The sequence below is a fragment of the Callorhinchus milii genome, unplaced genomic scaffold, assembly GCF_018977255.1.
Source record: "Callorhinchus milii isolate IMCB2004 unplaced genomic scaffold, IMCB_Cmil_1.0 Scaffold11, whole genome shotgun sequence".
NCBI lineage: Eukaryota > Metazoa > Chordata > Chondrichthyes > Chimaeriformes > Callorhinchidae > Callorhinchus > Callorhinchus milii.
The window spans coordinates 8,774,876-8,787,938 of NW_024704752.1; the positions used below are offsets into that span (position 1 = coordinate 8,774,876).

Here is a 13,063-nt window from a genome sequence, read left to right on the forward strand (position 1 = left end):
TGTTATTGGGCTGTGTTTCGAGACAAAGAACCTCACAGTTAAGGAAATGTGTAGCAGAGATGGCAATCATATGCATAATAATTATACCATTATAGACAGATGTTTTACTTCAAAATAGTTGAGAAGTTAACACTTCTTGAAACCATTTAGCAGTACTTTTTTATGCTAGTCTGAATCCTACATTGGGTTGATGTTGGTTCATGGGTATCATGGTATCAGAATTGATGGGTGACCATTGTGGACCATCATCAGCGGATAGGTTACGACACGCTATGCAGTATTCTTCTGCCCAGTCTGCCCTGATATTCTCCTACAGGATTTGGTTTCAGCATCAAGCTCCTCATCAATCAACAGAGTGGTTATACTTCTATGAGCTTGCTTCCTCTGAAGAAATGCAAAAATCCAAGGATTTCAGAAACATTGACAAGGGTCAATGAAAGCAATATCAACATAAGCAATATCAACACATTTAGTCAAAACTGAAGAAGTAAGAAAACAGACAAATTTGATAGCATTTAGAGACATGAATCAAGGCGAGGTTGTAAATCAATGTTTCAGGCAGTTTCGAAAAGAGCTCTATTATTAAATTAACTAACAATTTGGTTGCTTTGATGAAATATCCTGGTTTTGTTCCAATTTCCATTCAATTGGCTGTCTTCTCCGTATGATTACAGGACGAGTTCACTGAACATCTGAAATGGTTAAAGACAAATTATCCTATTGCAGGCGTTCATTAATTAATTTGACATCGGAATGGAATCGAACACAATTCATCTGCTGAATATCATAAGTGTAGTGACTGTTATGTAGGCAATTGCAGCATCTGATCTGTGCCAGCAGGATCTATCAAACACAGATCAATCTGTTTATTTGGTGGTTTAGGATCAGGGTGGAATGCTGATCAAGACAATAATGGTACATAATTTTTTTTTACATCCACTTGAAGCACTAGACCATACCTCAATTTAGCATCTTATTTGAAGAATTCCATTTCTAACAATGTAGCTCTCCTCCAGCACTGCACTGGAATGTCAGCCTATATTGTGAGATAAAGTCGGCTCCAATGATCAGCTGCAAACAGTGGGTTGGAGCTGAAGTTGTCTGACAAGGTCTCAGGCTTGGTATATCTTCTAAGCATGGATTGTTTCTAGTCAAACAACTATTCACTTTTAGTTTCATGGTTGTTCCAATTGATTCCGATACACAGAGCTGTTCACAGAAGGAGCTACTGACCTTCATGAGGTGATGCTGCAAGCTGTGGGATTTGAAAAGTTTTGACAGTCGCTGGTCCTTTACCCATTGTGGACATAATTTGGACTTTAATCTGATACAATGTCGATGGTTGAAGATTGGGGATCGTCATAAATGGTTGATTCTGTAAACAAAATAAGAGTGGAACAGCCCAAATCTCAACCCTTATACAGGGTACACGACAGGAATAATCTGCAATATATTTGAAGTCTAAAGATAGTCTATAGATAGAACAAAGGATATCAGGATACAGGCTGGAATCTTCATTCAGAGATTTAAATTGCTGCCAAAACCAGACAGGTGTGCAGTCATGCAGCATTGTTGATGGCTCATCAATGAGTCTCTGAAGGTGTCACACTTCTTTCCTTGTGAGCCAAAGATCTGATTGATAAAAGCCAGTACTAGGTGGGCATATACCGTCACAAGAGACCATGATCCACATAGCAACTTACCGGTGGCAGTATTTGCATCTGGGAAATGGCTGGTACAACATCTGGTAAAATGTCTGGTCCAGTGACAGGTCTGTTGACGGTAGACACTTTGGTCCAGTTCAGCTGGTAGCCAGTGACCGGCTGGTGGAGGTGCTGGTTCAGTGAAACCCGCCAGTGAAATTCTCCGGTGACTGAGCCATTCACAGCAATGAATGCAGCAGTCAATCGCTCCGGCCTCAATGTGACCTTCCCAGAACCTGGACTAGACACTGGATGACGTCCTGGTATTAATGGAGAAGAAAGTTGAAATTTAACAGCTGCTTCATGCCCAAGTATACACCAGCATGGATTAGTTCGGCCAAATGGCCCATTTCCATGCCCTCTATTTAAGTCTGTAATTCTCTATATACACTCCTTCAGTGGGCAGTTTCTACATACATGTGCAGTCTGTACATACACTCCTTTCAGGTACATACAGTCTTATCAGTTACAGTGTACGTTTTCCTCACTGACTTTAATGGCCAAAACTTTTCTTCACTCACCGTCCTTTGTACAAAGTAGGCGTTTAGATCTCTTGACCTTTACCAGGCTGCTGCACTGAGGGGTCATCACATAGGTCACAACCTCGGCCCCCTGGCCCTGTGGCAGGAGGGGCTGCACAGTCACCTTATACTCACAAGCAAATAAGAGACCGGTGATAATGAAGTGAGTTTCCTGAAGAAAAACACAGGAAGAAAAAAGGACTTATTCAATAAAGTGCAATAAATAATTCAAAACGTATCTAACATCTCATCCAAAGGACAGCATCTTTATCAACGCAGAGCTCTCCCAACACTTCACTGGAGTGTCTGCCTTGATCGTCAGTTTAAAGTCCTGAAATACAGCTTGAACCCACAATCTTCTGACAGTGGCAAGAGTGCTACCTACTATGTCAGGCTGGAATACATGGTTTTAGATAATTTGTGAATAAGAATAATCTCCTCCATTCCAGGCACTGACATACGCTGGGGTATGATTCCCCTGGCTCCAGACTCCTTCTGTACTTCATTCATTTGCCAGTTCATCATGTGTGAGACCAGAGAGAGAGTGCTGACAGGATATTTGATTGTGAAAATATCATAACCAAGTTCAATCCTGTGCTTCGTCAATGTCTATATACTGTACATACACTTTCCAGAATAGGCCATTGGATAGCGTTCAGGGTACCACAAAGTCCTCTTACACCCCCCCACCCCCATTAGAAAACAATGATACGAGACTTCGTAGGAGCTGAAACAAGCTGTCAGAGATGCATTTCGCCTCATTATGGAAGATGTTGTAATGAACATGGGGACAGATCATTATCTGCCATGAAAATGATAGCACTCACACTGATTCTCTGTGTGTCTAAATACAGCTAAACACTTGCACTGAAACAAATAAGTACTTCTGAATGCAATTATCGTCCTTCTTCCACATGTTTCAGTTGTTGGTCAGTGCATTGATTGAAGCTTCTAACTGAAGCTTCCTGAAGCACCAATGAGTTTCATGATACACTCAGATGGATCACTCCACTCATTAAGCATTTGGCTTCCAGGGTTAAGCACGTCTACTCCTCTAGGTCTCATTGAAAGGCCTGACAAGCTGGTTGCTTCAACAACCTTCCCCGTCCCCCCCACCCCCAATCCCTAGGTTATTTGTAAGCACGGATCCAGAGGTGTCGAAGATACTGCTCAGGTGACTGCATGATCGAGAATATTTATTTTACTCAGAAACTATGTAAGGAACTAAAAGGTGTCATCGGGTTAGTGAAAATGTATTTTAAGTATTGATTCTTGAACAGGACAATGTACTGACCCTGACAGTTGTGTGTTGCTGCACTTGAGAAGCATTCCTGCTGCAGGATTCTGGGGCCCACTTCAACAGATAGGAATTTAGATCCTTGAGACTTTCTGGAACAACCAAGAAAATAATTACACATTTTATTAAAACTAATCCGTCTAAATCTCCTCATAGGTTTAATATCCTTCCCAAATCAAACCAAAATCCTTTCACAGTTTTGTTCTCTATCTATGAAATCTCTTCCAACCTATTCTCCAGATTTCCATCCACACACCCAGAGAAAATGACAATTCTGGGAACTCTAAGAATAAACGATCATCAGTCACTCATTATAAAGCACAGTCTAACCACGCTGGATCGGATTCATTAAAAAGAGCTTGAAGCAGAGGCAAGCTTTATTTGTCAAATTTAAAGGGAAATCTTTTTTTCTCCACTGCCCTATTCTTGTGCTAAAGAAGTTTGCCTCATTCTTCCTTCACTGGGGTTTGGGCAGATAGTAAATGGCAGCTGCTCATGAATGAGCCTGGATAGTGGAGATCAGCAGGCTACTTTGACCATTGGGACTATCGCAGTTGAGCTTAATCCTATTCTTACTCAATATGTACTTCACAGTAATCTGGAAGACTGAGTAACATAAGTAATGCAAATTGAGCCTTAGTCAAGGTTCAGGTTGGTTTACCTTCTTCTGCTTTGTTCCAGTATACTTTAACTTGCAATTGGTTGCCATGGTAATAGGGGGCTGCTGCCTCCAGTCTCCGAATGCCAAGTTTAGAGCGAGAGGATGGAAGCTCATTGGACCCTTTGCCCGCAGTGCTGCCTGGGATCCACTCTCCACCTGTGGAACAGAACTCATCAAATGCTAACTCATATGCCGCCACCGTCCGCCCAAACTCTGATGTCACAAAAATGTTCAGAAAATGTTCTGACATTCTGCTATAAAGGAAATTAACAGGCAAAAACCTTGGTGTAACAAATCATCTCAACATACCATACTATGCAAACAAATAGCAAATTTTGGGGAACCAGTAATTCCTATGCAATTAAATAGAGTATGCAATTATCTGATAAGCAATTAAGTGGAGTGCACTGTACCCCAGGTAAATCTATTGCCCCCTAGCAGTGTTCCTTAGCACTACTAGGGGGCAGTAGAAGAACAACCTGAAGGGTTTCATCACCCTTACCTGTGACAGGGGTATTAAAGAAAAGCAGGGCTTTTTTGCTCTTCAGTCGTTTTTGCCCCCAAATGGCCACCGCCTGCACCTGCACCAGATAGTCTGTGTTCGGCAGCAGTTCTTCTAGTTCCACTTCATTCCTTGCCTGGAAAAGAAATGAATCAGTAACTTCAGTTACAAGTGCTCGGAGTCTCGGCCAGAATTTGGCTTTGCCTATTGTGCCTATGATGTTTGGGGCAGTTGAAAGCAAAGTTCCCCCCTTGGGGTAGATCAACAACAACAATAATAATCTTTGCCTTTGATATAGTGCCTTATCAGGTCATTGAGACATGTCCAAGTGCTTCACAGGATATACTGTAAAGTATTTTGTGGGCAAAACGCAGCAGTGTCTCACAAACAATCGTGGATTGAATGACCACATTTTTTTTGGTTGGGGTGGGATTATTACCCCCAGAAAGTGATCCACCAAACGGCTAACAACCGGGTTCTTAACTACTACTAGGTAAACAGAGGCATGTGGATTAAACAAACCTTCATAAGGTTTCACTCCGGCCGGGAATCGAACCCGGGTCCTCTCGCTTGCAAGATAAATGTGGTTCAGCTGTGGAAGCCAACACTTTATCCAGCAAAGTTAAACACTTTAACCAACCCCTCTCAAAATCTTGGCTGTTTGACCCAAGCACTCAGTTCAACTGTGTTAGAACAAAATGGGGATATCATTTAGAAAGACTTCTGAAGAGTTGGAGGAGAAGTGAGAAGCATTGCAGCCCTAACCATTTATCCATGATTGAAGATTATCCCTTGAAATTCCCAATATATTTTTTAGGAAAGTAAACGGCTGCACTTTCGCTACACAAAGCCAGTAAATACATCACACGGGCTTGAATGGCCGAACTGGTACTTGTGATTGAAGCTTAGTGAAACATCATACAGTCGAGCACGTCACATTCACTGAACTCTCTGACTGCGCATTTTTGGAATGAATAACATTGCTCAAGGCTGGTTGTCATGGTGACTCTGGTAGAAGGTGCAAAGCAGCAGTTGTTAGCGAATTATCAGACCGTGCAATCCTTCCACCAAGGGTTCCTACAAGAGCAACTCCATCTGTCTTCCCCATGCTCTCCTTTCCCTGCGTGTGTTCGTCCAGCTTCCGTTCAATCCCAACTGAACACAAACGTGTGTCACTAGCGGCTGAGTTGTTTGTTTATTCGATGAGCAGTCATTCCCAATGCGATCCAATTTCACAGGCAACAGGTAACACAATTCTCTTCCCCTCCACTCAGTTTAGAACTTACTCCTTCAGTTATCTTCCAATTTTCCCTCCTCACGGGCAACATGCCTTTCCTGGAAAGCCTCTGGCTCCAGAATACTTTGTAGTGATGGATTGCCACGTCTTCCTCTCGGGGAGGGTCCCATTGAATGGGAACAATGAAGGTGCCATCGTGCCTTGCAGTCCAGTTGCCCTTCTGTACATTTCGGGGTGCACCTGGTGGTGAGGGATCTGTACGAAAGATAAAATAACTGGTCACTGGAAATGAACCACAGGCTGCAATAATAATCCTTGCATTTGATATAGCACCTTATCACATCTTCAAGATGTCTCAAAGCGCTTCAGAGGGTATACTGTAAAGTGATTTGACTGTATATTTTGTGGGTGAAATGTAGCAACACAGCAGTGTCCCACAAACAGTCGTGGATTGAATCACCCAATTATTATTTTTTGTTTGAACTATTACTCCGTGAAAAGCAATCCGCCAATCAACTAACATCCAGGTAAACAGAGGCATGTGGAGTAAGGAAAATTGCCCAACGTTTCACCCTGCCTACCTCCCTGACCGCCTCACTCCCCATTAGACCACCCGGTGCCTCCGCTCGACTGGCATGAGCCTTTTGCTTGTCCCTCGCACCCTCTGCTCCACCATTGGAGGTCGCGCTTTTAGCCACTGCGCCCCCGAACTATGGAACACTCTCCCTCAATCCCTCTGCCTTGCACCTTCTCTCCCTTTTCAGTCCTGCCTGAAAACCTTTCTTTTCGACCGTGCTTACGGTCACCCACCCGGCTTGAAGTCAGGTTCTGCAACGGTTAAGCACTCTGAGACTGCATGCAGGGTGCTATTTAAGTGCAAGTTGTTGTTGAGTGCTCTAACCCCTACGCTACAGGACTCCACAAACCAATCAGAAGATTGGGAAGGATTTGTTTTGGTTCAAGCATCACACCCTCAGGATCGGAAAGAGTAGGAGAGAAAACAAGGAAAATAACCTGAATTTATGTAGAGCCCTTCACATAGGTTAATGTCTCAAAAATGGGCATAGTCGCTGAGCAAAGGAAAAGGGGGAGGCAGGAATGGAGTGGAGACCTTAGGCGCAGTTGTTTTTAAAGAAGTAGTGTTTAGGTGACTAGTGGTTTGGGCTTTAAAAGCCTACAGATTAATTAGCATCTGAAAGAGGAAGACAGGTTAACATTTAGCATGTTACCTTCACTCAGACCAGGGTTGGTGTTGCCCCTGTATAGGACCGAGAGGGGCACCTAAGACAAGAACAAAACCAAGGACATCAGGCAGAGGTGAAGGAATTCTGCTCAGACACCCATCTCCTGCCAGATCGCAGGAGCCTCCTTTGGTTGAAAACTTGATGTTGGAAGTCAAATTGAGTTCCATGTTGTCAGCCCCCGACACATCCAAGTACTATACGTGCAGGAATCGCTACGTTCAAAATCAGGTGCTTGCAGCTTTGCCCTTTGATTGCTGTGTTTCCCCCCAGTGGCTGGGGATGGGTCTACAGGGCAGAGAGCAATCAGAACAAATGGCTTGTGACAGCGACGGGTTTGGCTGTGGTACAGGAACAGGTTATTGATCACGGCTGACTAAGAAGTGGACAGAAGAAATAATAATAATAATAATAATAATCCTTGCATTTGATATAGCGCTTTTCACGTCGGGAGGACGTCCCAAATTATATTTGTGGGCGAACGCGGCAGCCAATTGCGCACAGCAATGTCCCACAAACAGTCGTAGATTGAAAATGACCAATTTATTATTGTTTTTGTTTTTTTGGAGGGATTATTATTAGGCGTGTGGAGTAAGGAAACTTGCCCAAGGTTTCGCCCTGCCTGGAAGTGAACTCGGGTCTCTTGCTTGCAAAGCGAGTGCTCTAACCACTGAGCTACAGGACTCCACGATGAAAAAGATATAGGTGTTTGTGTACAGCTCAATAGCACTTTGATAAATTAGCCTCTCGTTGGATTTCAGTGAGAAACCCACTGTTTTTTTGAAGCTCACGGAAACAATTAGGGGCTGTGGTAGCCTGAGTGTCAACAAAAACACAATATAGTTGAATTTAGTTAGTGAATTTCATTTCTCTGAAGTTCCCTCTCTGACTCATCATCTTTTGTTGAGATTCCGAGGGCTGACAGCCACTTCATCACTCGGTATAGTGCGCCGAATCCTTACAGAGGGCTATTGTCACAAGTCAAACTTCAAGGCTTGACCTCTTGTTCAAATACTCTCCCCCCACCCAACTTCCTCCTCTTCCTCAGTAGCATTTGTTTGAATTACATTTCAGAGAATAAAACCATGGCTCTTCTTTTTTTAAAAATATACAGGGGAACCATCAATGAAATCATCCCTTTATACTACACATGGTATAATATAATCCCTTTATATAGGAGAAGCTCAAAGCCTTCAGTGGGCCCCTGACGCACCTGTTTAGGGTTGCAAACCACACTGAGGTTTCTCTGAACTCCTCAGCCCTTTGACCCAGGGCTAATTGTTTCATGTAATGAAATAAAGGAGAAAAAGCCAGCACTGGAACAAGGGCTATTTTATATTGAGAAATGATAAACCTTTGATAACATCAAGGCCTGCAGTCCAGACTCCTCAGCTGTCACTCGTGTCTTTTCTTCGTCCTGTTATCGGGACGAAGTTGTCTTTCATCGCCAAGGGTTTGGGCTCTGAGCTGGGAGGCTGCTGGCTGGAGTTTCCAATCTGTCATTTTCTATTTAATTAAAAGTCCAAAGACACAGATTGTTCTATGTGCTTCCCTTCCCCTAGTCTGTGCCTTATGACCAATCCAGCCTGCTTTCATGTGGAGTAGCTAATTAAACAAATAAAATTGCAATGAAATAAACATCAATAAATATTTCAGTGCTAAATCTGTCATAGTTGCTCCTGGTCTCCTTTTCTTGACCATGCTTGTTTGCAGACACTATTTGCTTTAACAGGGACAGGTGAAACCTCATGATTATATGACTCGATATGGAGAGAAATCTTAACAAACAGAATTTGGCGAGCCCTGATTTGGTTCTTCTAAGGCAGTGTTTTTCACTAACTTGTAGTCGAGGGCCTCAGGCCCAGACACTATCTTCTCTCTGATGTTCAATATTGTAACAATTACAGCCATATGGGCCAAGATGCTTGTGTCACATGAGATGACTTTAATCTCATTTCATAGCCTGGTCCTCATACACAATTCATGGTTTGCCCACTGCCCATGATAAACTGAGGCCACAGAATTAACTCCATCCCTCCCTCACCTCGGGAGCAATGGAAGTGTTTGCTGGGAGTAGTATAGCCCCGTGTTCCGTGGACGTTGACTGCAGCCACTCTGAACTGGTACCAACGACTTGGCTGTGTGTCTTTCAAAAGGATGTGCTCCTTGGTTGTCTGTGCCAATAGGAAAAGAGAAGTGAAGAGCAATTATGCTGCTTGGCTCAAGTGGAACATTTCTAAAAAGCACAAGGATTAAATGGTAACTTTTTTTTGATTGTTCACCATTTTTGTTTATTTGCTACTGCGCACATCTACATTCACTTCATTTCTAATTAATTGCTGTATGAGCATCGTTTTGCATGAAAGGCGCCAAGCACAGGTCAGTTGCTGCAGTGTGCGAAAGACAAACTGTGAAAATGTTTGTTTCAGATCTTAAAATTTTTAGCAAAATGTATTAAGCAGCGTGCCCTAATCTTTGATGTTCTGCTCATCTGCAAAGCTTTACCTGAGCGACTGTCTCCCACTCGCTGGCTTCGTCTTCGCTCGGATGTATCCCGGAATTCCATCTTCTCTGCAGTATGTAAAACACTGGTTCCATGGACACATTAAACCTGGACATCCAGGTCACAGAGAGATCTCCGCTTCTGCCTTCCTTGTAGCTCAGCTCCTTCCTAGGTTTCAGCGGGACACCTGGGTAAAAAAACAACACCTTCCAACATGCCAGAAGTCCACCCAGTGGAACATCTGTACAATACATCTACCAACGTGTGCAGAAGTGATATATAGGTGGTGAGGGGATAAGGTTCCAGCCTTTTATCTCTGAGATTTGGGATCAAATCTAGCCAGTGTCATTGAATAAATGTTTCTCCTCTCTGTTGGTTGTATTAGTTTTTGAATTTACAGCAATAAACCTACCTTTAATCAAGCGTCAGAATAAGAGATGGAAAACGTCATACTGGTCCAGTTGGGGGGGCGATCTTCTCGACTTGGGGCTGAGCCTCATTGATAGGTGCTGGGTAGAGGAAGCTTTACTCTGCATCTAACTGTACTACACACCTCACCTGAGTATGTTTGATGCTGACGCTGGGTGCCTACAATAATGAAAGTGTTCCATTTACCACTAGCATCCCTCACCTTGAAGAGCACAAAATCCCCACCAAAATAGAAGAGACGCAACTATGGGGAGTGTTTGTTCTGAAGATCAATTGAGGCAGTGAACAAATATCAGCTGCTCCATCATAAACACAGACTGTGGTGCCCCCAAATGCCTGCTCCTCTAATAGTGTGCATGACCTGTATATACAAAAGCCAAGACCGAGACAGGGCCAATTAAATAATTGCACATGTGTTTTATTTCAATATGCACTGTGGAAAATGGGATGTCACTGTCAATAGTGCACCTTCCTCCAAATCTCTAAATCTATTCATTCCAGTCGGAGAAGGAGGGGTTATATTGCTTCATTGCCAATAAGGAACTTTTCTTAAACCTGTCTTAGTATATTTTGCCGTGGGGAATGGTAGAAGAGGGAGTCTCTTATACAAATCCCCTGATGGAACAGTTGCAGGCCATCTCACTGCCTCATCCATTTGCACAACTTACCCTTGAACATATGTGTTGGTGTCTGGCAGGTCTGGCCACAGCCATTAGGACAGCACTTTCTAGCAGCCGGACACTCGGTGTCTGTGGTGCAGCTCTGAACGCAGGCTGCGGCAAAGCCAGAGGCTCTCTGTGGCGGTGGGCAGTTTCCTTGTTTCACCGTCTGGATGGACTTCAGAAACTCACAGCTGGTTAAGCATTCATGGTGCTTCTGGACGAAATAATGAAATGCACTGAAACATTCCGCCTACAATGCCGAACCCACATCTTACTGTGTTCCATACGGAAGCTTTCCACCTAGGCTCTTGCCAATGTATCTAAGCTTCCCAGCAACTCATTGAACCTTAGCGCAACCTTGACATTCAGATTGACTCTTAGCTGTTTTCCTCCCACTCATATCTGGTCCCTGACCAAAACCCACTTTTCTGCACCTTTGTCACATCGCCCACCTAGGGCTCTATCTCAGACCTAATGTGGCCATTCACATCTTTGTCATCTCCAGGCATGACTTTTCAAATGTCCTCCTCACCAGCCTCCCCAGCTCCAACATTCATAAGCTCCTTCAGGAGAGGAAGAGAGGAAACTAGACAAAGGCGCAAAGTAAAAAAAGGCCCTAATGACATGTCGGTGGCATTTTGTGATAAGCTGTACATCTAGTTCCAGCATTGCATCATCTCAGTGTTCATATGTAACATCCTTCTTTATTTATAGTTACCCAGTTAGGATTGAATTGAAGGAAGCTCTTACCTCACACCTTTGCCAGCACTGGTTATGGTCAGTGTCCCACAATTCCTTACAAGGCTGTAAACACTGAAAGATGTAGAACAGAAAGAAATTACCATTGCAGCCCATCAATTACAACAACCCTGTTCCCGTGTTATCATCTTTATTGAGCCTACAATCCTCTGCTCTCGTGTAACATATACAGTGGAATCTTGTTAATTCTTCCATTTGATATAGCGCTTCAGCACACAGAAGCATCTCAAAACACTTCACAAAGAGTTATTTGAAGTATTCGGGTAGTTGTGTAGGAAAATGCGACAGGCAATATATAGCAGCTAATCTGCAGCAGCGATGTTACACTAACAGCAATGGGAGGACAGGAGGTTCATCTATTTTCCTCTTTCAGATGCTGATTAATCTACTGTGGATCCTTTCTAGCCCTTTCTGGTGTTTAGCACATGAAGAGCGCTCTATAAATGCAAGTTGTTGTTGTGGTGGTGGTGATCAGATTTCCACCATATGTAGTTTGTTTTCTCTATCAATTTTTCTCCTCTTTTCCTGAAGGCATTTGACTCTTCTTCAAGTGCACTGGTTGCCTTTCAGTATCTCGCCCAAGTAACTATTATTTTTGTGTGAGCTGTGACAATGGGCAGGATACTTGCCCACAGAAGCTGAACCCTAAACTGTCCTCAGCTGACGGTCACACAAATAATCTACCAGCACAGGAAGAAGCAGGCTTGGCTATGACGTTCCCTAAAGCCTGCCAGCGCTCATCTTCTGGCTTCTCGCATGCAAAAAAGCCAGCTGAAGTACAGGAAAGTGAGTGGGATTGAGGGAACAGTGCCTCACAATGAAGCAGGATCTTCAGGAGCAGAGAGATGAAAATCAATATCAGATGCAGTTAAATTATAAAATCAGTCAAACGGCACCTAAATATCCCTGCTCCAAAGTGATGGAAGTAGACTGTGAGCTTCCTGGATATCAGCTTTGACCCACTGTTGGTTACCAGCAGGATTGCCCGGTAGAACTCAGTCATTATTGATGAATGCCTTTGTAACCACTGTTTTTCAAGACTCCAAACCTGAAGCCAGTGAGACATTTGCAGTCCTGCTAAAGAGATTAATTTGTTTGCATTTTCTGATCTCCAAACTCACGACATTCCAATCTCTCTTGTGTTTCACGTTTAAAACAAGTTAACCCTCTTGTGTTTTATGATCTAGGGTTTAATGCCTGCAATGTGTTCCCAGGCACTGCATGACATTTTCAACGCTTCTCGTTTGGGCACATTTTTCAACCGCACATTTTTCGACCATGCACAAACCTGGGCATCTGTTGTGCATTAAACAGAACCGTCAGGCAATCTGCCATGAATTCAATCTTCACAAGAAGCAGATACAATCCCTAAATCAAACTGCCAGTCAACCAAAAATTAATAGTAAAGTTACTTCAAATTCAAATAATACGACTCTTCCTGAAACAACACAAGCACTCCACACCCTCCACAACAAGGAGTAACTTGGAACCAACATGTACCAAGTAACCTGCGAGATGTTTCGTAGCAATTGATGCGGTTTGAGACTT

At 43.3% G+C, this 13,063-nt stretch overlaps 1 protein-coding gene across 1 annotated transcript in view; it reads right to left on the reverse strand.

The window, feature by feature from the left end:
• Positions 1-539: 539 nt before the first annotated feature.
• The window catches only part of anos1b (anosmin 1b), a 39,178-nt gene continuing 26,654 nt past the window's right edge, over positions 540-13,063 (reverse strand). Inside the window, exons 3-14 of the mRNA XM_042339184.1 lie at positions 11,507-11,569; positions 10,763-10,970; positions 9,668-9,852; positions 9,207-9,336; positions 5,971-6,176; positions 4,685-4,820; positions 4,183-4,338; positions 3,519-3,613; positions 2,225-2,396; positions 1,704-1,963; positions 1,234-1,375; positions 540-692 (exon numbers count right to left, since the gene is read on the reverse strand). Of these exons, the coding sequence (XP_042195118.1) occupies positions 682-692; positions 1,234-1,375; positions 1,704-1,963; positions 2,225-2,396; positions 3,519-3,613; positions 4,183-4,338; positions 4,685-4,820; positions 5,971-6,176; positions 9,207-9,336; positions 9,668-9,852; positions 10,763-10,970; positions 11,507-11,569 (1,764 nt within the window). The 3' untranslated portion in view covers positions 540-681. The remainder of the gene's footprint in view (positions 693-1,233; positions 1,376-1,703; positions 1,964-2,224; positions 2,397-3,518; positions 3,614-4,182; positions 4,339-4,684; positions 4,821-5,970; positions 6,177-9,206; positions 9,337-9,667; positions 9,853-10,762; positions 10,971-11,506; positions 11,570-13,063) is intronic.